The sequence below is a fragment of the Temnothorax americanus genome, unplaced genomic scaffold (assembly GCF_048541705.1).
Source record: "Temnothorax americanus isolate GAGA-0224 unplaced genomic scaffold, ASM4854170v1 Scaffold1, whole genome shotgun sequence".
Classification (NCBI taxonomy): Eukaryota; Metazoa; Arthropoda; class Insecta; order Hymenoptera; family Formicidae; genus Temnothorax; species Temnothorax americanus.
In genome coordinates, this window is record NW_027509230.1 from 4,145,019 (window position 1) to 4,170,801 (window position 25,783).

At 36.1% G+C, this 25,783-nt stretch overlaps 5 protein-coding genes across 8 annotated transcripts in view; 3 read left to right on the top strand and 2 right to left on the bottom strand.

Annotated features, from left to right (window-relative positions):
- Positions 1-5,696, top strand: part of Tup (LIM1_Isl and LIM2_Isl domain-containing protein tup) — a 34,754-nt gene extending 29,058 nt beyond the window's left edge. Inside the window, exons 5-6 of one of the 2 annotated variants that reach the window (XM_077416946.1) lie at positions 1,938-2,159; positions 2,344-5,696. In XM_077416946.1, the coding sequence (XP_077273072.1) occupies positions 1,938-2,159; positions 2,344-2,571 (450 nt within the window). In that variant the 3' untranslated portion in view covers positions 2,572-5,696. The remainder of the gene's footprint in view (positions 1-1,937; positions 2,160-2,343) is intronic. The other variant, XM_077417018.1, reaches the window with a different exon arrangement.
- Positions 1-25,783, bottom strand: part of LOC143903741 (uncharacterized) — a 137,074-nt gene that overhangs the window by 103,157 nt on the left and 8,134 nt on the right. The window lies entirely within an intron of this gene.
- On the top strand, positions 7,189-11,035 carry Taf5 (TATA-box binding protein associated factor 5). Its single transcript, XM_077416846.1, has 11 exons — positions 7,189-7,359; positions 7,828-8,013; positions 8,304-8,506; positions 8,577-8,773; positions 8,865-9,069; positions 9,185-9,304; positions 9,394-9,539; positions 9,627-9,764; positions 10,048-10,241; positions 10,318-10,609; positions 10,698-11,035. Exons 1-11 carry the CDS (start codon positions 7,297-7,299, stop codon positions 10,910-10,912), a joined length of 1,959 nt encoding a protein of 652 aa, XP_077272972.1. The 5' UTR covers positions 7,189-7,296; the 3' UTR covers positions 10,913-11,035.
- Positions 11,171-16,778, top strand: LOC143903238 (NCK-interacting protein with SH3 domain). The gene is made up of 9 exons (XM_077416730.1): positions 11,171-11,721; positions 11,837-12,027; positions 12,090-12,980; positions 13,275-13,477; positions 13,548-13,651; positions 13,729-13,947; positions 14,544-14,716; positions 14,813-14,910; positions 14,999-16,778. Exons 1-9 carry the CDS (start codon positions 11,694-11,696, stop codon positions 15,087-15,089), a joined length of 1,998 nt encoding a protein of 665 aa, XP_077272856.1. The 5' UTR covers positions 11,171-11,693; the 3' UTR covers positions 15,090-16,778.
- On the bottom strand, positions 16,571-23,900 carry Tpnci (troponin C type I). Of its 2 annotated transcripts, none has more exons than XM_077417538.1 (6): positions 23,568-23,900; positions 22,187-22,217; positions 19,735-19,878; positions 19,316-19,435; positions 18,083-18,214; positions 16,571-16,937 (listed from the first exon to the last, which is right to left on the bottom strand). In XM_077417538.1, the coding sequence occupies exons 1-6, from the start codon at positions 23,568-23,570 to the stop codon at positions 16,909-16,911; spliced, it is 459 nt and encodes a 152-aa protein (XP_077273664.1). In that variant the 5' UTR covers positions 23,571-23,900; the 3' UTR covers positions 16,571-16,908. The 2 variants fall into 2 exon arrangements, with proteins under 2 accessions (XP_077273664.1, XP_077273577.1); XM_077417451.1 differs by having other exon boundaries at positions 23,547-23,900.

Consider the following 25,783-nt stretch of genomic DNA (forward strand, 5'->3'; position numbering starts at 1 on the left):
TCGAGACATTTTTAAAAGTCTATTCTGTGAAATTCAGTCACTGCAGACAGTAAAACTTCCATGCATTCCTCAATGTGAGTTTTTATTTCTCCTGGTGTCTCATGGGCTTTTCTTTATAAATAATTGCTTTTCAAGTAGTCTCACAGAAAAAGAAACGGTGAAGTCTGAATTTCTTGCAGGCCACCTTATCGTGCCATTGCGCCCAATTCACTTATCAGAAAATTTAACATCAATCCTTAACTCTTCGAGCATTGTGTGCTAAAGCTTCGTTATGTTGAAATCATAATCTCTGTGATGTCATTAAAGGAGTATCTTCTAAAAGTTTAGGAAATTTATTTTGTAATAGATTTGCAATTAAATATCTCTCTGTATTTCATTAACTTGATAAAGGACTGTTAATAAAGGCAAGCCCGATAAGAGAAAATCGTTTACAATTCCACGTCAAACATTGGTTGTCCAACGATGATGTCTATTGATTTCGGAGCCAATATGGATTCTCCATCGATCAATAATAACAATTGTAATGACTGAGTATCGCATTATTATGAAAAACAAAATTAAAAAAGTTTAGCTGCCTTACAATTTGTTATAAAGCCCGTGTGCATCAATATTGCTGCCGCTGTATAAAATCTCTTTCATATAATTCTTTTTTTTTTGGTGAAGAATAATATATAATATAGAAAATATTTAAATATTTTAAAATTCTATGGGCTGTTTCACGAATCAATAATTTTTAAATTTTCTGGTGTTGATTTTTGAATTGATATAAATCAAACCTATACAACACTTTTATCATTAATTTAATTAACATCGAATCAATTTAACTTTTTTTTATTAACTTGCCGACGTAAACGATTTTTAATTTATGAATAACTAACTAAATAGTTTGACAATCCGGATGCTATCGATCAAGATATTGTCCATGTACTACCGGCCAAAAATTTGAGACTAATGTCTATATTATATGAAATAAAATGAAATAAAACTTGTACACTATATATATATATAATTTAATACTATCAATATTTAGTGCATTTATTTAAGAAAATGCATTGTTAGTAATCAGAGAAAAGATAGTTATTTTCAGTTATTAATTGCATTTGAATTAATTTAAATCAAGTAATTTGCATTTTTTATTGTTGCGGTTGGCTATAATACAATGACAATAACACACTCACGCCTCGCACGTAATATTAATAAAAGCATGTAATATTAATAAAATCAGTTTACATAATGAGGCGTCTCTAGTATATAATACTTAATAAAATAACTAATAATTAATAAAATAACTAGCACACGAATAAACGCTGATATAGTATTGTTATAAATAACTTTAAAATAACTAATCCATACTATAACTAATTGCCTCTATACTATTTTTCTCACAAAATAGGTGTTTAAACTTGCAAAATTTAATGTGCATTTCAAACATGCGTTAATATACTTAACTATGGAAAAGGATATCTAATTCTATCAAATTAATGCATAAGAAAAGTTAATACGAAGAAACATTTAGTTGGTAAAACGGACTTTGGGATCCTCTTAACCGTAAATTCCTCAAAATAACATTTCTTAGATAGTGTGTAGATTTTTTTGACATTTTTTTTAGATATAGTGTGTCCCTTTTAAGATAATTTAAATGGGACTTAAAACCAGTGTTTTTTGGAAAGTCACTATCTCGACGTCATGCAGTTACAGAGATATGCAATAAAAATGTAGATTTCCATTCAAAAATTTCAACCTGTGTCTTTCAAATCAATATCCAGAAACTAATGAATGACATAACTTTTTTCCCCCTTCAAAATCAAACAACACATTTGTCTGAAATATTTTTTCGAAAATACCTTCCTTTCTAAATATTCATAGTGGGCATTTAAAATGGATCATCCTGTATAACGAGACGCTGATATTTCGATGAATGATCTAATGGAACCAAGCGCTTTTTATTTCAGGACGGTCGTAAATTGGGCTTCGGCGGCATGCATGGCATACCCATGGTTGCCAGCAGCCCCGTGAGACACGAGAGCCCTATCGGCATGACGCCTCTGGAAGTTCAGGCTTATCAACCACCGTGGAAGGCGCTTTCGGAGTTTGCGCTTCACACGGACTTGGAACGGCTGGATCCCAACGCGCCGTCGTTCCACCATTTGGTGTCCCAGGTAACGCGCTACACTCGAAACGTTTAACTTTTTGTTTCTTTGTGAGATACCGTCGAGAGCGTATAGCCTCGAACTTTCGCGAGCCTGATTTATCGAATGCGAGAGAATGATTTATACTTGTGGAAAAATGCCAGAAATTTGTCTTCACTCGGAAATTCGAGCTCAATTATTGGAACAATTGCAGATGCACGGCTACGACTTGCACGGAGGACCACCGGCGCAATTGGGACCCCCGCCGGGGATGCTCGGCGGACCGATGAGCGACGGTGGGGGCGGGCCGCTACCGCCCCCGGGGCCTCATCATCCGGGTGGCGGACCGGACATGGGCCAGCATCCCGACAGCACCGACAGCTACGTGACCTACGTCGAGAGTGACAGTGACTCGTTTCACCACGATACGGGAAGTCCATAGTGTCGTGCGAGGCATGAACGCAAAACTACCACGCCCCCGTCGTCCTTCGCTTTCGTAGCGACCCTCGTCGTGGTGCTCGCCATAACGGCGAGATGCTTGCAACGGAGGATATGAAGCGGCCACGGAGTCGGGGAATACACCGTGATACACAGATGTAGGAGGACAACACAGATACCAAAGGGCTGCGCCGTATCATCGATCTTTCGACGATAATCAAACGGACTCGTACCCGCTCTGCTACCAAAAGCGGCTCGGAAACGACCATGATGAACACGCTGAGAATGACACGAGTGATGGAGGAAAGAAAGGGGGAGAGGGGGCAACTGTCTTGGACGTACATAAATAATGCATTTTCGCTTCAATTCTAAAACGATTTCTTTGAAATGTTACAGAGGAACGTTTAAGAGAACAACCGTCTAATCATTAAGCATTACAGAAGTTTTTCGAGAATCTTGAAAAGTTTGAAGAACCTTAACATCCTGTATGTCGATCAGCTTATTGATATGAAAACCAGATTCTGATCAGACCGCGAGCGTTATGTTATTTCGATTCCCAACATTTTGGCTTCTGATAAAACCTGACGTTTCTGCGTGTCATTATATCGTTTTGCGTTACGTTATTACAGTGGAAATTCGCTGCCTGTGTAAAATTATAATATCAATTTCGCTGGAGATTTGTAAACGGCTTGTACGCATGTGTCGTTAACTGCCTGTGTATATAAAAGACGGAGGATGCGATTCGATATCCAGTGCTGAAGATACACTGTACATAGTTGCTGCTTGCTGTAAATCTGAGCAATGTTGAATCACGATGTACTCAGGCGCAAATTGTACCGTAGATTACGAATAACGGAATATATGCAGGGTGTGTATCGTAATATGTGGAATACACTTCAGGGACAAATTCAGAATCTAAATAACAAAAGAAGTTCATATAGTATGTCCGAAATCGCCTTGCTCCACTTGTTTATGTATAGCCATTTTTTGTACTTTTATATAAATCCGGATAGCCAAATGTTGAGAACAAATTTTGAAAGTATCTGCCACCAAATTTTGTCCATAGGATGCCAGCAGAAATGTAACTGACTGCAAAATCGAGCAGAATCTGTCGTTTTCGTTAAACCATTTAAACGATTATATGCCATTTAAATGTTTACTTAATGACAGATCAGACAGATTCCGTTAGATTTCTGTCGAAGCGTAAAATGATAAGTAACAATCGAGTGGATTTAGGTCCGGAGAGCGAACAGGTCAGGCAATCGATCCAGCACGATCAATCCATTTATTGGAGAATCGATTATTTAAAAGGTTTCTTGCAATTCGATTAAAGTATAACGAAGCAAGAAATAAAAATATCTATAACTTCGAAACAAATTTCCGATATTGGGCACATAAATTTTGGATTTGTATAAATTTTTTTCGTTCTCTTAGGATCCTGAATTCGTGCTTGAAGCGTGTGCCACATATTATGACACACCCTTGTATATATACAGATATATGTAGGCACACTAAATTTACATTGATAATTGCATTATTCCAGTTATGTTAAGTTTCGTAACGGCAGAGATATACTCGCAAAAGGATTGCAAATGCCATATAGCGTTTTATTTAATCATTTTCGGCGACAAAGTTGCCGTTATCGTCGTTGATATTCTGTGTTATCTCTCAAGTTTGTATGGATGGCGACTTTGTATTCGTATGACGCGCACGCCTTGGTTTGTTAAGAGATGGATTACGCTTAGTTACCGAAGAAGCACAAGGGAGCGGTGCTCCTTCGTTTATATTGGATACAAAGAAAATTACATTTCAATGAATCGTGCAATCGATATCGCCTAGTAAGGAGCGAGCCAATTAAGAAGAAAGATTAACAGGGGATCGAATCAATTATATATAATATAATAATATTAATTATTATAATATATATAAATTCATCCAAATGATATTTTTATCAGAAATTCATCTAACTTCTATTATATATATTATATCTAATATGTATATTATATATATGTTCTATACTTGGCGACAAAAATTAGAAAAACTGATCTAGTTTTTAATACATTTAAATATATATAGAAATTTATGTAATTTCTGATATATGTATATGTGTATATTAGAAATTAGATGTGCATTTCTAATCTTTGAAACAACAAATCCAGATCCCTAAAAAAAATTTGCTTTTATTTTCTTTCTACTTTTAAGCATTTTGCGCGAATCGGAAGAGTTAGAAATCATGTAAAAAATGTCAAAGATTAGGTTTTAAATTTCGAAGACTAAGTCTTGAATCTTATAAAGAAATACATTTATGTGTAAATCCGTTTTACAAGGCAGATCTTTACGTCAAAGCGTATTTTAATGATTCAATTTTAATGGCTCACGCATACACTTAAAATGTTACAACAGGCAAACACCTGTTCAACTTTTGCACGAAACGACTACAAAGCGTTTCGTCGAACACAACGGATAGTTTTTGGAAATTTTCGGAAATGTTCCCAGTTTCAGTTTTTCGCAATATTGAATGTAGCGACCGTTTTTCAAGATTTTGCGCTCCGTCTAAAAACTAAATGACTCAAATGTGGTCCACCGCACAAGCTTTTCTATAACGCGTTTCAGAAATGTTTATAGTTAACCAAGTAGAACAAGTGGCCTGTTCTTTTTACCTGAACTTCTAACACGGTTCACGTTGGAGAGAAAAATAAAAAAGATGAATCGTGCAAGAAATTCAGCTAAAAGGAACAGGCTTTATAAGTCATGATGCCGTTAAAATGGTGTCAAAATGGTTTTAAAATGATTATTAAAAATCATTTTAACGCTACTTCAACGTCACCTTAACAACGTCATCATGACCCCTTCTGCTCGGATACGTAACACTGATTATTGATTAGCTATTTATTTTAGAGGAAGCAGCGATGAAAATTTATCGCACACCACAGTATGCGTGACCAAGCCTTTCCGAATATAGGACTGTTGTATACACCGCTCTCTTGTACGTACATGGTTTAAAAAAAAAAAAGAAGCGAGAGAAAGAGAAAGATGTAAATCTGATATTTCGTAATTCGTTCAAGCATCTTCGAATTTGTATGATATTTCTATACTGGCACAATGTATGTAATAAACTGTCGAACAAAAGCATCTTGACCAGGTTCCCTTATTCCGAATGCTTTATAGTTATTTTCACGAAACATACATTTCGCTAGCTTCTCATTCAGAAATTTTTGAGAGGCTTATTAATTATCCTTAAATATCTAGACAAAGTGATAATAATTTGTAGGAACGCGTTTTTGCAAAACTGTGAGGTTCTAACTAGAAAGTTAGTGGCTCCATATATGATAACAAAAATAATTACAATTATTTGTCAAATAATTTTAATCTTTATTTCAATCTCATTTTTATTGTTTAATATTAATTTTGAAAGAAAATAAAATTTATATAGAACGTTGAAGAAAATTAACTTAAAATTTGAAAGTTTTTAGTGCTTACCAAACCGAATAATTTATCAAAAGAGGAAGCTTAGAAAAAAAGCTGATTTATAGACTTAAGTATATATAACTAAACATTTTTTTCGTGAGCAATCATGTAATATACATATATTTAGCGATAGAGAAAGGCCAGGGCCAGAGGAACGAGCAAGTGAGGATGTAATTTAGTTTCGATATAATTTTATTCATAAAAACTAGAACGTTTCGTACCAGTGCGTTCCGGCAAATGTATAAACAGCGATATAAAGCGAAATATTGTCAACATATTATACGTATGTTATATCTAGTTTCTGATATGGTCTCTTTATGATCTTATATATATATATATATATATATATATATATATATATATATATATATGGCTTTTGTTTAATTTCACTACATTTATTCTTTGTATTTTTATCACTTAACTTATATAACTTAATTATTCTTCCGTGTCATTATTCTATTTTTGTAAATCTAATTGTTCATTTTTCTCGTACTAGCTGAAGACTCCACAAATACGAAACGTTCCTTATTATTTATGATTCAATTATATGAAAATTAAATTATTATATTCTCACTTGTCAGTTCTTTTGGCCATTGACCTGTCGCTATTGCATAAAATGAGCTTGACTTATATATAAAATCTTTGATACACATATATATTTACATACTTGGTGACGATCGTGCATCTGTTGCATCTCGCAAAAACCGTCGATCGGCTAACGAACCCGCGGATGAGGATTGCCGATACCTGTCGGGGTCTTCCACACGTCGATTTTGCGGAACTCCAGAATGACCGTCATCGACTGTCTCTGCGCGTAATATGACACGCTCAACTACGATCGCACGGATCGAGTCACTTCGAAATTCGCGAGCGAGACACGTATCGCGGTAACGAGTGCACGATAGCGAAGTACGACACAACGAACGCGTTCGACGCAGGAGAGACGTGTTGTGCGCGAGACGCGTTGCTTTAGAAATCGCGAGAAACGACTTGAACACCGTTCGGCGCGGCGCGTTCTACGGCACGGCCGAGTGCGATTCGAAAACCTAGCGAGAATCGCAATCTCGAGATTGTCGATTAGTCGCGACTGTAGCGCCGCGTGGCGTTCTGGCGATGAACCAAGGACCGAAAACCAATTTACATTTATTTACGCTTTCTTTAGTTGGCTGGTTGGCTCTGATGCATTTCGGTGTGCGTTGAATTTTTGTGGGAGATTTTTCGGGATTGTTTTCCTCGATTGTTAGTGAAGATAATCGTAAATATGGATAACGAGAAGAGTACTATGATCGCTGTTTTGCAGCTTTTGAAGAAGTATAATTTGAAGGTAAGTCAGAAGACGCTCGTTTACCTCCAGATCCAGACGCGCATCCTAACCTACGTTTGTCGATGTTGTTGTGTGGGTTGACGGCACGTTAAATATTTCAAAGAAAAAAAATGTTACTGTGTGAGAAATGTAAAGTTCGTTTTTTTTTTATCGCTGCATTAGGACTTCTCTTCTCGCTTTCGCCAAATTTCAATATTTATTTCACTTCGAGTACACTAGTTCAGCTATTAAACATAGGGCCGGTATCACAGTCTCCGATTAACGTGATTCTCCGATTAAACTCACTCTGCATCTCTTTCTAACTATCCCCCTAGAAAGAGACGAAGAGTGAGTTTAATCGGAGAATCTATGGAGAATCACGTTAATCGGAGACTGTGATACCGGCCCATAGACCTCTGATATATAGATTTATACGAACACGTGATTGAAAACAAATACTATGTAATACTTGTTGCTTTATATTTTTAGGGAACCGAGGAATTGTTTAGAAAGGAAGCTAATCTCACCGATGTATCGATTGACGACGCACAGCAATCTGATTCCGACGTGACCAGCGTCCTTTCCGCTTACAAGAGCGAGGGAGATCCTGCGCAATATGAGAAAGCGTACAGTGAATTGAAAAAGTTTGTGGAAGGAGCTTTGGACATTTATAAGGTAAGCCGACGCTACTGTTGACACATGCGAGCAAGTATTTCGTGTCAAGCATGACAATATAGGCTACGGTCAACGTGACGCCACAAATGCTTTGGCGCGTTCTTCTTCTCTTTCTTTCTTCATTGAAAGAAAAGAGAAGAGGAATGCTTCGAAGCATTTGTAGCGTCACGTTGACCGTAACCATAGATATATGTATATATATATATATACATATAACTTTATTATATTTATTTTATATAATGTTCTATAAAACGATTTATATTTATTAATATATGTATATATAACGATAGCATGAGTTGGGAACCATATTGTATCCAGTTTTGGTGCACATGTATTTGGAACTGGTTTATAATAATCATTCCAAAGAGGCGAAGCAACTCATGGAGAAGTTCAGTGGGAACTTAGAAGAATATTATCAGGATGACTTGAAGAGATTGTCTAATGTAACAAAACGAGAGCAAATGGCGGGAAATGAATTAACTGACACTTTTAAGTAAGCATAGAAACGAGCGATATGATCAGCCTTGTGATTTAAACATATTAACTAACCATCTACTTTGCAGATCTAATCAGTTTATTATCAGAATGTCGAGGGATACCCTTTCGATACTAAAACGACATCTGCAAGAAAAGAAATATAGCGTTTTACTAAACATCATACAGGAGCATCTTTACTTTGATATGTACGAGGGCGTTGCTCGCAATAAACAACAGATAGAAGCAACGTCTGGAGCTCTGGTGGGAGAGGCTACCAGGCAAGGTAATGAAATGATTTTATTAAAGAAGAGTTATTCTTTATTTTTATGCTTTATCGAAAAAAAATGCCTGTTAACAAAATTGTTGAAATGTAGATAACAAGTCCAAAGTATTTTATGGACTTCTAAAGGAACCTGATATTCAGCCACCAGCCGAAGAAGAGGAAAAGTGTGATGACACAGGTGGTGGAGATGGAGACAAGCCAAAGAAGAAAAAAGTAAAGAAGGATCCTTTGTTTTCAAAGAAGACAAAATCTGACCCGAATGCACCACCAGTGGGCAGAATGCCGTTGCCTAATCTGTAAGATAGATATACCTTTAATGATCTTTTAACTTGCTTCTGTCGATTTCTATCCTTAAAGAATCAACAGGACGTTGCTTTTGTCTTTCAAGCAATTTTTATCTTTTCAATTTAGGAAAGATGCGGATAAACTGGAAAAAATTAAGGCATTGAGGGAAGCATCAAAGAGAGTTGTTCTTGGACCTGAAACATTACCATCTATATGTTTTTATACAATGTTGAACACTACTTATACGTAAGTATACGAAATGAAATTTTTTTTCTTCAATATATTTCTATAGCCCCCTAAGATATTTCTTACAAATCTTCTTTCGTGATATTTAGTATAACGGCGGCGGAAGTAGCAGAAGACTCAAGTTTATTAGCTACCGGATTTAGTGATTCCGGCATAAAAGTATGGAGTCTACTTCCACAAAAACTGAGGGTGATGAAAACGGGCGAACAATTACAGGATATTACTAGAGAAGCAGGTAGCGCATAAAATCAAGATAGAGGTCAACTTTCTTGAGTTACGTTGTTCTGAAATGCATATTATATATCTGTGAAAAACTTTACAGAGGACGTATTGGTTAGAATGATGGATGAACGAACATCTGAAACTGTGAGACATCTCTATGGTCATAGTGGGCCAATTTACAGTCTTTCATTTAGTCCAGATAGAAATCTACTGCTTTCATCATCGGAGGATACTACAAGTGAGACTTATATTACTTAATGTTGTTTTATTCAATATATATGAATTTAAGTAATCTAATTAAATAATGATATACAGTAATTTTAATGTGCGAAAGAATATTTTTCTTAATGTCTAATATTAATACAAAGAAATATAATGAAAATTAGTGTAATTATTAATGTAATATTTAGTACGCTAAATTAAATGAATATACTTATTTTAATGTGATAAAACATTTTATTTATATAATAAAAAACTATAATTTTAGTATGCTAATTGGTATAACAATTTTGATTGTTCAGTAAGGCTATGGTCACTGCACACATGGACATGCGTCGTCTGTTACAAAGGTCATCTATTTCCCGTATGGTGTGTAAGATTCTCACCGCATGGTTATTACTTTGCAAGCGCATCGAATGACAAAACTGCCAGATTATGGGCGACTGATTCTCACCAGCCATTACGAATATTTGCTGGCCATTACTCAGATGTTGATGTGAGTTAACATTTTCTGGCACCAATTTATTTGTTCAACCATTAGACGATCAACTGTTATTCCATTATTTTTATAGGTAATTCAATTTCATCCAAATTCGAATTATGTTGCAAGCGGTTCAAGCGACATGACTGTAAGATTATGGGATTGTGTAACTGGCAGTCAAGTCCGATTGATGACTGGGCATAAAGAACCGATTTTTTCTTTAGCTTTCTCAATAGAGGGTCGATTTTTAGCTTCAGCCGGTGCGGATCATCGTGTCCTCATGTGGGATTTAGCACACGGCCACCTTGTCGCAGCCTTATCCGGCCACACGGCTAATATTCACTGTTTATCGTTTAGTCGAGATGGCAATATTCTAGTCTCAGGTACTTGCATCATCTCCCATACATTTATGCAGATTAAATGATTTAAAAAATATATCAAGCGATAAAATCGATTGTATCGTTTTGTCAGGTTCCTTAGATTACACACTGAAATTATGGGACTTCACTAAATTAGCGGAGGAGATGAGCTTGGAAGATGTCAATGTTTCGCACAATCCAGATGTAAAAACTAACTCGGAATCTTATCTACTGCGTACCTTTCCGACGAAAAATACGTCTGTCCTGGCGCTACATTTTTCACGTAGAAATTTACTGCTAGGCGTCGGCATGTTCGACTCAGGATAACCCGTGGCTTGGAGAAAGAGATTTACCATTTTATATACTTATTTATAGAATTTAAATTTATATATAAAGAGATTGAATCATTAAAATGTATCATAAAAGTTATCAATAAATTTTTCACAATTATTATCCCTACTGTTAATAAAACACAAGACATTCAATTTCCCTTGGCGCGGTAATGCCGGTAATGAAACGCGGTAAAGTTCGGCAGAAGTTTTGCTAAAATATTGACAGTCTCTGAAATCAGTTTTATTCTTTTATTGTAGCTAATATTGCTTTCGATATATCGAAATACGCTTATAAGCGTATCAAACGAAATGTTCTGCGAATTAAAGTTCGAGTAAGAGGCAAACCGAGTGGAACGATCGCATCGCGATCGATAATTCGCGCGAATTTGTAACTTGTGCGATAGTGAGCGGGTGCGATAACGAGCGGGTGAATGGGTGAACGGCAGTACTGCGATAGTTCGATCAGCTCGATGTCGATCTTGCGGTAATAAGCGCCGGTCAGTGCGACCAGTGCGTCAGTTGCGGTGACGCGGTGACGCCGGTGACGGTGTGATATATACCACACGCGCGCACACCGAGAGACCGGTCGAGGCTGGTTCGAGGCAAAAAAGCCATTGACGGAAGAAGGCAGGTAGGAGGAAAATGAGATGCCCGAGTGCGCGCGCGCGCGCGCGCGAACGAAAGTAAGTAGTATATAGGCGGTCCTCCGGCGTTCCGGTTTTCACCTGGGCGTTGTCGCCGTCGGCACCGTCGCGTTTTCACTCTCGCTTTCGACGATGGACGATAACAACGCGGCGAGGTTAGGTAAGTGCGGAGTTCGTATCTATATCCCAAGTCGGGGGGGACGCATGTTTCCATACTTTTGGAGATGTTTCCTTTTTCTTGAACGGGCTCTCCCTTAAATTCTGCGTACTTGCAGCTGCAGACAGCTACGAAATGGTCAAGGCCCTGTACGACTTCAAGGCCACGTTTGCCAAGACTCTCAGCTTCCGGGAGGGTGAATTTTTTATCCTGCTGCAGCGTAATGTCAAGCAGAAAAACTGGTGGCAAGTTGTAAACAGAGGGGGACGTCTAGGCTACATACCATCCAACTATGTTACCTCTGTAAAGGTATGTGAGACTTGTTCCGAAGACATGTACGAACATTTGTATTGTTAATTGTGATCTCACAGGCGCAGCCCCAGTTTCTGATTGACTTTTTGGAAGACTGTATACTGACTTTGGAAACGGAAATTAAGAAAGACGGCGACTCGGTGCAACCCGACAAACAGGATCTCTTAGCGAAGCTAGTAGAAAGGAAGAAACAAGTCGAATTGATCAAAAAGTCTAAAAGACAAGCGCCTAAACCACCAGAATTAGATTGCGGCATTGTTCCTAAAGAAACACATTCCGTGACTGCTTGCGACAATACAGAAGCGGATGTTAGATCGGCGCCAAGCAATGCTTCTTACGCAACGGCACAGACGACCCTTCGCGGCAATAACACGGATCACGTTGAAACAAACGCGCAATGTCAACGGCCAAACGGGGACGAGCAACGTGTGCAATCGCTTCCTCGTCAGTCGTCTTCGGACATTGTGCAGAAAATTCAGTTACCACCGATTACCGAAGTTCGTAAAAGCTCCTCCCAAGGTAGCATACAAAATGTATCCAGCAGCTCGTCAATTAAAAGCAATTCGCCCGCTAAGACCAGCTCGCCGATTAAGAGCAATTCCTTGCAAGCCATTAATTCGCGAAGCGCTTACCAACTGCTCGATCAAGTACGAAAAAATACTCAACTTAGTCATGAAATGTCAAAAGTAGCAGTCACAGTCGTAGTGTCTAGCCTGCGGCAGTTGCTGCCAGAAACTGTAAGTCATTATCTCGATGCTTTGCTGCATCAGCTACAAACACCATTGACCGTGTCAAAAATGAGTATAGAAGAAACTTACGATGCTAATAGGTTGAAAATTATTTTTACCGAATTGACTTCGTGCAAGGAAGATTCACAGCAAAGAAGTTGGATGCTTTACGAAGATGAATCCATAATCGTGGAATACATCAAAGAATTGACTGAAATATTGGTAGATATATTTTTGTTTTAAACGGAGCAACTTGTATTGCATCAATATCACATGCTTAGTATTAAATTTGACTTCTAATATTATAGCTTTTAACTCTCTTCAATTAAAATTTTTCCCAAATTTATGTCGGTAAACGCATTTAAAAATGTATGATTGTCTTACTTTTATAGTTTCATGTTATACATTAAATATGCACAATATGATTGTTAATACTAAAAATGTGGTATAAATATGGATTCACTTAGTTTTACTTATTATTAAATAATTAATATTTGTACATATATCTTTTTTCAGACCAATGCCGATGTAAATGTGTCGAGATATGTTTTAAGGCAAGATCGATATAATGGCGTAACAATATTGGTACAATATTATCAGATGGAGACGAGGTGGACCATTAGACAACTGTTGCTGCAATCATTTGGCGTTATGTGCAGTTTAGATCCAGTGGTTCTAACTATAATGTTAAATAGTATTTTACCAATGGAACTAGCGAGGTATTCAAGACATATTTAATATATAATAAAGCATACAATATTTAAATAATAACAAAAATTCTTGTTGTAGAGATATGAAGAGTAATCCCAGGAATGTATTAAGATTAAATTATTCTTCGTTACTGCTCACAATGATTTTTTCAATGGGCGAACCCATGCCAGTTACGCATTTAGGTGGATAAAATAGATCGTACATAATATCATTACTAAAAATAGAAAATAAAATATTTATTATTGTTATTTTTTTACAGAACAGCTTGGTACAGACTTTATATCATTCCTATTGGACCTAATAGAAACACCACCTGATACGGATCTAGAAGATCAAATCCCGGACTTGTTTATAAACTTGATATTATCCTACAACTTGCAATTTACAACGTCTGAGAATATTGTTCTAAACGCCTTACGTGAGCGAACTGTAGCTAAAACTTTCACTGAAAAAATCTTATTTCTTTTCAACAGAGAAGGTAAATTTTATGCAATATTGTATATGATGCATACACTGCCAAGCAAAAGTTTGAGACTATTAATTGAAAATTGTCTACTCTAAGAAATGAAATCGAACTTGTGCGTTATAATTTAATATATTTTTATTATTTTATTCATTGTTTTATAATAAAATGAAAAATAATAGAAAATGTTTGAAAGTTCTACAAAAAATATCTTACGAGATGAAAAAAATATTAGATACTTTTTTGTCAAAGTAGCCACCCTTATATTCAATCACTTTTTTTTACTAAGTAATCTATAACTACAGATTTATTTATTTTTTCCCGACAGAAGACTTTTACTTATCTAAAATAATTTTAGTTTTGGAAAAAAAGGCTTTATGATCGTAATCCATTTTCTTGAAATTAAACAATGCTACGTTAACTACAACTGTGCTAAATATAATGTCTACTTACTTTTACATTAAGAAAAAATATTGAATGAGGCATGAATCGGACTTTAAAGTAGTATTTCACTAGAATAATTTTATATGTGGTTTCAAACTTTGGACTCGCAGTGTATGTATTATACATGTCGGAGATGACTGCTTGAAATAATCCTTAATTTATTACAGAGGATCCGGTACGGATATTTGACCACGAGCCACAACCGCCGCACTCTGTGCTGAAACTTTTTGTCGACTTGTTCAGTAATGATGCCATAGCAAGTCTCTTCTACACCAATGATGTGAAAGTTCTTATTGATATTATACTACGACAACTTTTCGATATGTTCCCGGGTGATAAGGTATTACATTACGCTGTGATAAACAAAACTCATATTGGACCTATTAAAAATGTTTTAAATGTATATCTAATCTATATTTTTAATATGCAAAAACAGCGTAGACAGTATCTGGAGCTTTGCCGACGTGTTCTACGCACGTCCAATTATAATGAGCATCGCCATCGATCTGGAGACTTATTAAAATGTTTTACAAGGTAAAGTGGCATGCTTTATTACAATTTATTATAAATATTTTCGTATAAAATTTATTTTATTATATGTATATCTTGTATTTTATGCTAGGATATTTTGCGAGGAGACAGCAGAGAGTCACAAAGACCAACAAGTAGTACGCGAAATTAGCAACGAATTTCCACATTTGTTCAGAATGTGACATTTAATTCCCCCGTCTGATCAAGATTTGGACGAAGATGACTTGCAAACTCTTGTTTAAACGGATCTGAGAATTTGTCAACGGTAAAGAGGAATCAAATTCATGACAAATTTTGTTGATAGCCCTTATGGCTTTCGTATATTTCATCTAGTAAAGGGAAGCGCACACAGCTTATGTTAGCTGAAGTAACGATGATATGTTTTACGACTGCCATAAATAATGCCTTCATTCTGTTGGTGCTACAAGACGTTACTCTTTGCGTAAGTGAACTATTTAGTAGGAAGAATATATAAAATTATATATAGATATATATATATTCGTAACATGAGATATAACAAATAATTCCTTTTCATTCTTATTACGAGGACCATTGATATCTAAGAGCATTCCAACATTCGCATAGTTAAATGATATAATAATTATGTAATAGTTAATTGATAGTAATATATAAGTAAAATAACTTATACATAGAGATATATATTGAGATAAACTTTAATATATAAACACATACAGCTGATACATACATCTCTGTGTGTATTGTTAAAAGAGATGGAGAAATTATGTAAAAATTATTAGTATTGTTTCTCCATAAAGTGTAGTCTAGTCCACGTCTATACATGTCAGAACACAATATTCTAAGTCATATAGGAATTATAAAAAAAAAATCTAGCTTATACCTTGTTTTCCAGAGGGATACCAATACTTTCTTTAAATATCGTTATTTTGCGAATGTTTTGATCACGACAAAAAATTTCTAGATAAAAATTCGGACTCATAAGACTTACTAGGTGCCACTGCAATCCTTAAACTTGCTAGTCTATGATTAGTGACTATATTTTTTGAAACATGTTATTCTACGTTATGTTTGCAACTATCAACATGTCAATTATAAAGTAATCTCAAGTTTAATGTGTGTGTGATTGTAATTGAATGTTAAATAAATAAAAAGTTTAGCTCATAACTGTCATCATATGAAACGTTGTTTTTTCTCTTTCATTCCGTTATTAATAATTTTAAATCTATCTATTCAAGTAAACTAAATTTATAATATAAATATGATTATTGGCATTTTTACAATTAGTATCTTTATTATCTAACATGAAAATTGGTAGAGAAGCCGTAATCTAAAAACGAAGGATTTAATTATATATTGTATATTCCAAAAGAAAAAAAAATTAGAAAGAAAAAATATATATAAAATGAAAAACCTAGAGAAATAAATATTAAATTATATGACTTGGCTCTCCTCTACAAATAGGCTAATAAACGTTATTAAAAATTGTGTTGCGATAGCAGTACAACGCGCTTTGTGTATATTAGGCCCCCCTCGAAATAGAATGAAAAAAATTGCTCGGGTAGAGATATTTGAAAGAAAATTTTGGTCTCATGTCAAGTCAAGAAGTGGTGTAAATTTGTTGTTCATATCATCATATAGACACAGGGAAAGTGTGATATTTCATATTATTAAATAACAGAAGATGTGAGACTTATCTTGGTTTTATTAACAATAAGTATACTGATTTCTCAATGAAAAAGTTCCCAAGCCTTATGTAAGTGTATGAAAGTAAAATTCATTGTTTCATAATAAATATGACGCTTGTATAAAAGCTGGAAATAATTCATTCCGACGTAATGCGACGTTTATGGTGGGAATTTACTTCCAAGCCTAATCACGAAATGTGGAAAATATCTCTGTGCGAAAAAATTCGATGTGCATTAATTCTTTGTAAACACGTGAACGATTAGTTTCAAGATGTGATTGTATGGATTGCATAAGTGTCTTTAGATCCAAAAGCAGTTCACCAATCATTCAGGATAATTATTCACCGGTCATCATCTCCATAAACTCTGAAAAGGAAAAGAAATATATATATTTGCAGCAAACGTTCCTTTTGTTTATAAACGTTACTTTATTTTAAAGTAATAAGAAATTTAGACACAATGAATTTTCTTTTTTCGCAAACACATAACAATGTCACTAAACCATATTTCGTTGTAAGACTTTTAAAGATTTTAATTACTTGTAAAAAATACAAATTAGTATTAAAACTAATTCTTTAAATAATCGATAAGTTTTCTAATCGATAAATCTCATTAAAAGAAATTAGTTTTCTCTATAAAATTTTGCTCTATTTCCTTTCGTCGGTGAATAATAAAACAGAAATGAAAAATGGGCCAACTTCCAAGTTGATTTTATCTCTTCAGAGTGAAATCAAACAGTAAAAAAATAGCTTATTATCTAACAGGACGTCCTTTACGTATTGCCAAAGTTTTATAATTTTTTGAATTTCCGAGTTGAGAGTCTTTTCTTATAAAATTAAGGATCTAATTTAACATCTAACTTCCTCCTTAATCTTATTAATCCAATTGTTCCTTTAAGGGTTACGCTTTCTAATTCAGAGTGGCGTACATAAAACCAGTCCAAAATACAGTTGCAAAACACTGGAGCCGGTTTTATGTGCGCCACTCTATATTTTGGAACATTACACGCGAAATTCATCGGAAATTGGAACGGGCGTGTGATTTTGATGAATCGCTGCGATTTGTTAGGTACGAATATAAAAATAGGCAGAGTCGCGGGATCAGTGGCATCCTCGATCTGCCAGCTCGCCGAGCGTATAAATAAACCATTTGATTTTCCTCCGTTCAACTTGTGTGGCATACGTTGACACATACCGATTCTCCATAAGAATAAAACGTTGAATTTTTCAATTCAATATCTTTTCGCGTTTTTTTACAAGTTTTATAATTGTTTTCTTCGAAAATATTAAAGTCGGTGGTATTAAAGTCGGTAAAAAGAAAATGCCTTCATAAAAAATTCATCATCTTCGATAAAACTGTTCTAAACTTTCTTACGTGTTTTATATATATATATATATATATATATATATATATCATGGTTTCGTTTCAAATTACTTTCTTGCAAGTTGCAGTCAACTTACTGGATACCATACACTTGGTTGAGAGAGAAAGAAGGAGAACTAAGAACGTACCGTCAAAATCAACTGTACCAGAACCATCAGAGTCGATTTCTTCGATCATCATGTCCAATTCCTCGTTCGTCAATTGATCGTCCAATTCTCTTAAAATTTCACGTAAGCATGTCGTTGGGATGTAGCCGTTACCTGGTGGACCAAGGTGCGTGTATAGAGAATCGCAGGCTCGAAGAATATTTAAGTAGCATATGGGACAAAATTATGATATGACTCGCGTAACATTTTTCAATAAAATTGATGTAATAATACCATCGTTTTCCATCCTAGACAGCACGCATGTCTACAAGATATCGTAAAGACATCTTTAAAATGTCTTTTAGACGCGTATGTCTAAAAGATGTCTTTATTGTCTAGGTCTAGAATGCTCGTGAAAATATAAGAATATTGTTATACAGGTGACTCTCGAATGGTGTACACCCTTGAATTGTACAGAGACTCGAATAACACGATAAAAAATTGTAACAATCCTACCTTTTAAAAGTTTTTTCGAATAATCTCTTGGAATCAAATGCCGATTTTATATGGATCTTAAATTATACACAGTTTTCAATATAACACGGAACCAATTAATTGTGTTATTTGAGGGTTACTTATATTCTGCTTCATTATTTGTATATCTCTGAGAATCTATTCTGGCACGTAGTACTCATCTCTCTTTCACTTGACACAAATAGTAATTGCAAAATTTATCCGTCCCGCGATATTTATCTCCTCGGTGCCAGCCACATTAAAATACGTACGCTACACACCCTCGATATAATCGTAATTCATGAAAGACGTGTTACGACATACTTGGCTCACGGCCGCCACGTGAGCTTCCTTCGTTGGGAATCTCCGGCTTATTTTTACGTTCGCGTATAACGAAACCGATGCGAACTTAACGCGCCTGTTTGTACAAACGTATTCTCAAATTTCCTCGTCGCATATGTCACGCTTGTCACGCCAAGTCTCTCCTCGCTGCGAAACTGATCCGTTTTACGAAGTAAAACATCTACCGCTATATAAATCGCATTTCCATGTTAGGAACACATAAAAAATTATATATATAAGAAAGATGAGAAAAGTCGAAGGAAGATAATTTGGATTTGTAAAAAAATAGTCGTTATATTATTAAAGTAATTATTAGCCATATATATCTTTTATCGAAAAAACTCCACGAATTATCTCGCTAACTAATGAGCTGTGGCCGATAAACTGTCCACAAGCCTTATTACGAGATTCGCTATATACCTTCCTTGTCATAGAGCCTGAAGGCTTCCCGCAGCTCCTTTTCCAGCGCCTCCGCGTCTTCCTCAACAATAAATTTCGCCGCCAACGTGACGAATTCGTCAAACTCGAGCCGTCCAGATTCTGCAAGCGGAGTATTGTGAGACAGCGCAAAAATATTCAACGAATTTCACAAATAGAATTACCGAGGCGCGTTACGGTAAATTAAATCGCACGAAATTTGACAACAACTCGGTAGAGACGCGACGCGCGTATATATGCATATCTGTAAACATTTCAGAAATAGAGAAATAAACAAGACATTGTTACGCTTGATCAGTAATATTCTTTAAATAGGCCTCAAAATCCGCCGTGCCCGTGTCGTAACCGTGTTGATGTCGCGCCGTTGTTAATTAATATGAAGTACGATTAACGATATTTACTATCGGCGTCGACTTCGTCGATGAGCTCGTCCAAGATCTTCTTGTTGAACGGTTGCCCCATTAGCCGAAGGATATCGGCTACCATGTCAGTGGGAATGCTGCCGGTTTTGCCACTATCGAAGCTATCGAAAGCTTTGCGCAGAACTACAAGAGATCAAATATTTTTTATATAAAAAATGCTCTTGTTATCGCAAATCCCGCGATTCGATATCCGATGAAGAAGATCATAGAAGAAATATGTTTGTACATATTAGTCTCTAGATTAGTCTCTGAAAGATAATCTACGCATAATATTCACGAAAATTGCTACGATAATGTTAATCCATAACATTTGTTATGTTGACAGAGAATAGCAAAAATAAGGAGACTTCTGTCAAATAATTGTCATAGAGCATTCTGTCTGTTTTTTTAAATTTAATATAGTCTTCTTTTAACTATTGGACGTGTAGCTGGCATCCGATGGCAAAGAGCTGGAAGCAGCTCTTGAAAAGAGAAACGAAAGATTCTCCTCTCCTTTCTAAACGGTTTCTTCTACAGCCAGTTTCGCTAACAATATAAGTCCTTTCGGTTAAAGACATTAAACGTCGGGGCGATACGCATTTAGACCGTATATTAACGTACTTCCGGGACGGCTGGCGCTGAGCTTATTTGGCCTGATACGCCATCGGCTCGTGCCGATGGAATGCGCGACATTTATTTATCGTTATTTATCGAATTTATCCAATTAGAAACCGCGCGATTACACGGCTCACGCCTGCGACTACATATGTCCTCGAGTCTTATACGACATTCCCCACGAATCTATTAAATTGCACTTAATTTAACTTGACTTAACTGCACCGATTTAACGCGCGATTCAGATTTTGAGAGTTCTTGACACGTTACCGGTATCGTATTACCGTACGATATCTTTCTACTCCATCTTCCTATGATATCTTCCTTATTTTTAACTCTTAACGCAAAATTATTCGGCGATAAGCCAATTCCGATGTAGCAATCATGAGAAATATTAATGTATATGTGTTGTGTATATTATTATCTAATATGTAACACGTGTATTGGGGGAGAGAGTGGAGAGGAGAGTAGGATATCGCGTTAGGTATATATTATCTCTTTTCCTCCATATATAATAAAATTATCTATTGTAATATAATTTCATAATTATAATATATTAATATTATATATATATATATATATATATATATATATATATTATACATACAGTATATTCAAAAATATCAAGAGTATTGCATTACTTATGGAAATAAGGAAGTTGTTACTTTAATGAAGAAAAACGTATGTACAAAAGTTATCAAATTTTATTTTAGTACTGTTATTTTATACTTTGATAGGAATGCTTTGGAAACAAAAAACAAGAACCTATTGATTTACTTTCGTTTTACTTAATATGTATAAAGATTTTAGAATGTTGGTTCGATCATCATTGCATTTACGTGGTCAATTAATCCCGTTATCAGCGCCGCGAAGCGTGAAAAAATTACGTCTTCGGTATATTTTTGGTTATACGCTCCGTATCTCGTTCGAGGGCTATATTCGTAACTCACGGGAGTTAAGACTCGAATATTCCGCGTTTCTCCTTCCTCTTTTCTTTCTTCTCCTATCCTCATCGCGCTTTTTCCCTTCTATTTTCATTTCAATTTATATTCGTAGAACCGATCGTCGTCATCGTCGTCAGGCGAGGATGCTGCTCTTTCGTTTCGTTCTGCGTAGCTATACATAGCCGCGCTCTCCGCAGCTGCCCCCGATCGGATCAAACTCGGCGTAAATAAACTCGGCGAAAGCAATGAAAATTTATCCGTGCTCGATTGCCGCATTCCGTTTTGTGTGTAAAGGGATTCTATTTTTAATCCCGAGTAGGAACCACGTTCCCGTCGCGATGTCAAAAATGCTTCTGTACTATGCTTCTGTAATATATGCGTAAATACATATTTAGCAATTGTAGCCTACGTCTCGTCATATTTCAACGGATATCGAAACTGGCCGTATTATTAAATCGCAGAGATTTATCTTTTAACATGGACTTATCGAGAAGACGTTAATAACGATATCGCGATAGAATTCTCAGTGGGTAACTTTACGGTTTTTAATTCTAAACGATATGTATATGGACGAGCCCCCGAGTATAGCTATGTCTGTTCTTGGCTACTGCGCTCTACCTTTGTTTATTCCCTGGATTTTCTTGGAATATATGAATATCTATTTTTATGTTACAGCAATTGGCAACAAAATCAATAGCTCCGATTACTTTCGCAGTCGCTTCGTTGACTGCCTTTGTAAATTGGATATTTGACTTTTGGGACAATTTATATGGAAATTTAAGGGAGATTGTTAGAAATAGTTAAAGAGAGTGTATATCTAACAAAACTTGGGTAAAGTCGCTTCATATTTTTTGCCATCGCTTATTAACAATATTTTGAACTCAGATACATACCGGCAATTTGTTCCGGCGGCAGCTCGTCAGCCTGCAAATCGCAAGTTACGATAAAGATGCGAGTTACAATTATCAATAACGATAAAAGGTATTTTTCTAGATCTGTCTATGTCAAACATCGAAAATCTTTATCATTCTTCTATTAATTGTAACCATTAGACACAAATTGTTAAAGGTTTTAATTGAATTTATCGCGTCTTAATTAAAAGTTGCTAGTTATTTTTGGAAGAAACATTCGTGCACTGTTAAAATTCATTAAACAAGTTCTATTTGTCAAAATCTCCGTTAAACCATCAAATTTCTTTAAATTATGAATACAAATTATTTGTTGTGATTTTCAGATTATAATAGAAATATTTTATGCAAGATAGAATTTTCATGCGTGCAATTCTGAACTACATGTGGACTAAACAATTGAAACTCTTCGATAAAATGAAATATAATTATATAATTCAGATTTATAAAAACTATAGAATTAATATTAACCAAACATTAATGTACAAATATATGTATATAATTAAAAATAGTAAATACCGTAATTTAATTAATTTTTTGAAAATTGAATTAAATAATATTTACTATTTTTAACGATTTTACAATGACAATGCAATTCATTATTGAAGAATCATTGTTCCATTTATCGAAGAGTCTTAATTACTCTATTCAACTACATCCGTTACAATTAATGAATCAAAATAGATTTTCTCGAACCGCCGCTTTAAACGATCCGCCGTAACTTCGTTGCAACATATCAGCAAAAATCGGGAAAAATACACTACTCTCGTTTTTTTTGCTCAATATTATATTATATGTAAATATATTCGGAGTAATATGAAATACATTTTCCTTCTGGAGAAAAAAATGGCGGATTTGTTTTAAAGAAGCGGCCGAGTAAACTCGCCGTTTAAGAAACAATCACGTTTTTCCAGAATCTCATTCATCATGGTACCAAGATACATCTCTCTCAGCCGGAAGTGGCCGATCGGTTAGACACATTTTATCTAGGCGCGCTAGAAAATCCGAGCACGATATACACTGTTAATCGCTACTGAATCACGATGCATAAAAAATAAAACATAATAGGTGCACAAACGAGATTTAGAGACAGATTAGAAAAGAGCGATTTAGAATTAAATGCCCAGGTGGCACGTGCAAATAATTTTCGATGATATTAAAAAATATAGAAAGATATAGGTAGATAGAAAGGAGAGGTAAAAAAATAAAAAAAGAAATGAGAGAGAGACAGAGAGAGAGAGAGAGAGAGAGAGAGAGAGAGACTCGACGGTTAAAAAATACAACAAATAACTACGTAAGTATAGACAGTAGGAAAACGTGTGTGTTTACCAGGGCGACGACTTACAATATCATCGATAGAACATACCATGGTGGCGGCGCGAAATTCGACTGTTTTTTCTTTTCTCTTTCTTTTTTTTTTTTACTCTACTTAAGACACCGAGGTGTGTATTACTCGACCGGTCTCGACCCGGGTCTTCGCAGGAGCGCGCACGGCGTTAATTAAGTCACGTCCGAAGAGGATTTTTGCGAAACGGAAAAAACGGCGGGACTCACAAAACCGTGCCCTCTGAAAACTTCTCGTCGCCTCGATTCGACGCACTGCTGCGAGGCGACGCGGCGCCGGGATAATATTCGAATGGGATGATATAGCGGTTGCGTGACCGATCGCGGGACCGGCCGCGCCCCGGACCCCGGCTCCAGCCAATCGTCGAGGGCGTGTTCGGGTGCTTCTTTAGCGGGATCTCGAGGCTACCTCCGGGAAGGCGCTTGCGCTATTTCTGGGACGCGGGACGCGGTGTGTGTGTGTGTGTGTGTGTGTGTGTGTGTGTCAGCGAGACGGTCTCGAGGCGGCGGCGGCTCCTCCTCGTCTCGCGTTCACCCGCGGGATCCGGTGACCGCCGCCCGCCGCCGCGCCGCGCGCCGGCGAGGAGACGCTGCGACGTAGCGGCTCCCCGACGCGACGGATCAGACCGTGTTGTTCGAATCGAATATTATTTTTAATCCCGGGAACCCCGCGCTCTTCCCGACGCAGGCATGAGACTATAAATGACTATAAAAGAGAAAGGAGAGAGGCTGTTGCGAGAGAGATTAAACTCGGGAAGATTGAGATATTTGAAGGAAGAATGGGCGATTAAAAGTTTCAACTTCGAGAAAATGACATTTGATCGAAGAGATAGGGTATAATATATTGATTAAAAAGGGAAATAAGTGAGGCAAAGATGGTTATGTTCAAGATAATAAATTGCCGTCATAAACCGTTGGTATTTGAGACACAAACGCAGTGCTCTAAACATGTTTTTATTAGATTCTCGCATTGGTGCGATTACAACCGTTCCTGCGCGCGAACGTGGCGTTATATACTGCAGCGGTACGAAAATAGAGAATGAAAATCCCGCGGTTGGAGTAAGCGACAGTAAAATGTCGGTGCGTATGGTGCACCGGACGAATCGATGTCGGACTCGCTATTTAGAATCGAGACAAAAGACCTTCGCAACAATAGAAGCGAAAGCAATACGGACGGCGTGGGGAAACAGCCGCAACGAGTTAAATCGTTCTCGCAAAAACAATAACGTGATAACGAATTCTTGAAGCCGGAGAATATGCAATCATTTCGCAAACGATATTAATTACGATATTTTACTTCCTTGTAACAAAAAAAATTATGCTTTTGAGTCAGTTTCGAGCATTAACGTTAATGTTCGAAAATTTCGGGTAATGTTCCACTTGCAAAAGGAATAATCATGCATTAATAACATGAACAATCGTTTTGCGAAGTATTGATTGGAATATTTTACTTGCTTTGAAGAAAAAATAACAAATAAAAATCTGGATATATATAATTATAAAGTGCGTTTGCAACCTCAAAAGTCTAGTTCAAAACACAAAAAGTTTAAAACATTTTTGTAGGTATATCTATCGTTTCGTACGCTTGGAAACATAAAAGTTAATTTTTTTCACCCCTTTAACATGTCTCTTATTTCGATGTATACTATAAACATATATTCAAAGTTCATCAAAATCGGGGAAAGAATATATGTTTCATTATATTTTCTTATAAAGTCGCTTTTGAGCATTAAAGCTAGCATTTGAAGATCAATCGGTTAATATCTTACGATTAAACAAAAAATACATTAACATCGATAGAATACGCGTTTCTGTATCTTTGCGTATACATATGCCAGGCAGATCTTTCCGGACATCTCGACACATAGCGAGAGGATGAAGGATGAGACGCAAGGGCACGAATGGACGTTTGCCAGACGCCAAAACCTCTACGCGGACAGTGCTCTGTGCGCGAAAACAATAAACAACCGTCCTATATCTGAGATAAACCGAAGAACGAGCGTTTATATCGTCTTTTTTTGAGGATATGTTACGAGTCATGACAGATCGAAAAGTTATGCGTTATATTCGCGCCAATACACTCAGAGTATTATTCGCTTCTCGAGACGAAAACACAATGTTTATTTGCTGCGAAAATGATATGTTGTGCATTTCGATACGTTTAGTCACTTTAGTCATCTAGATCTCACTATTGCATGCGTACGCGACGTTGGCAAACCAGAATCCGCTCTCTTTTGC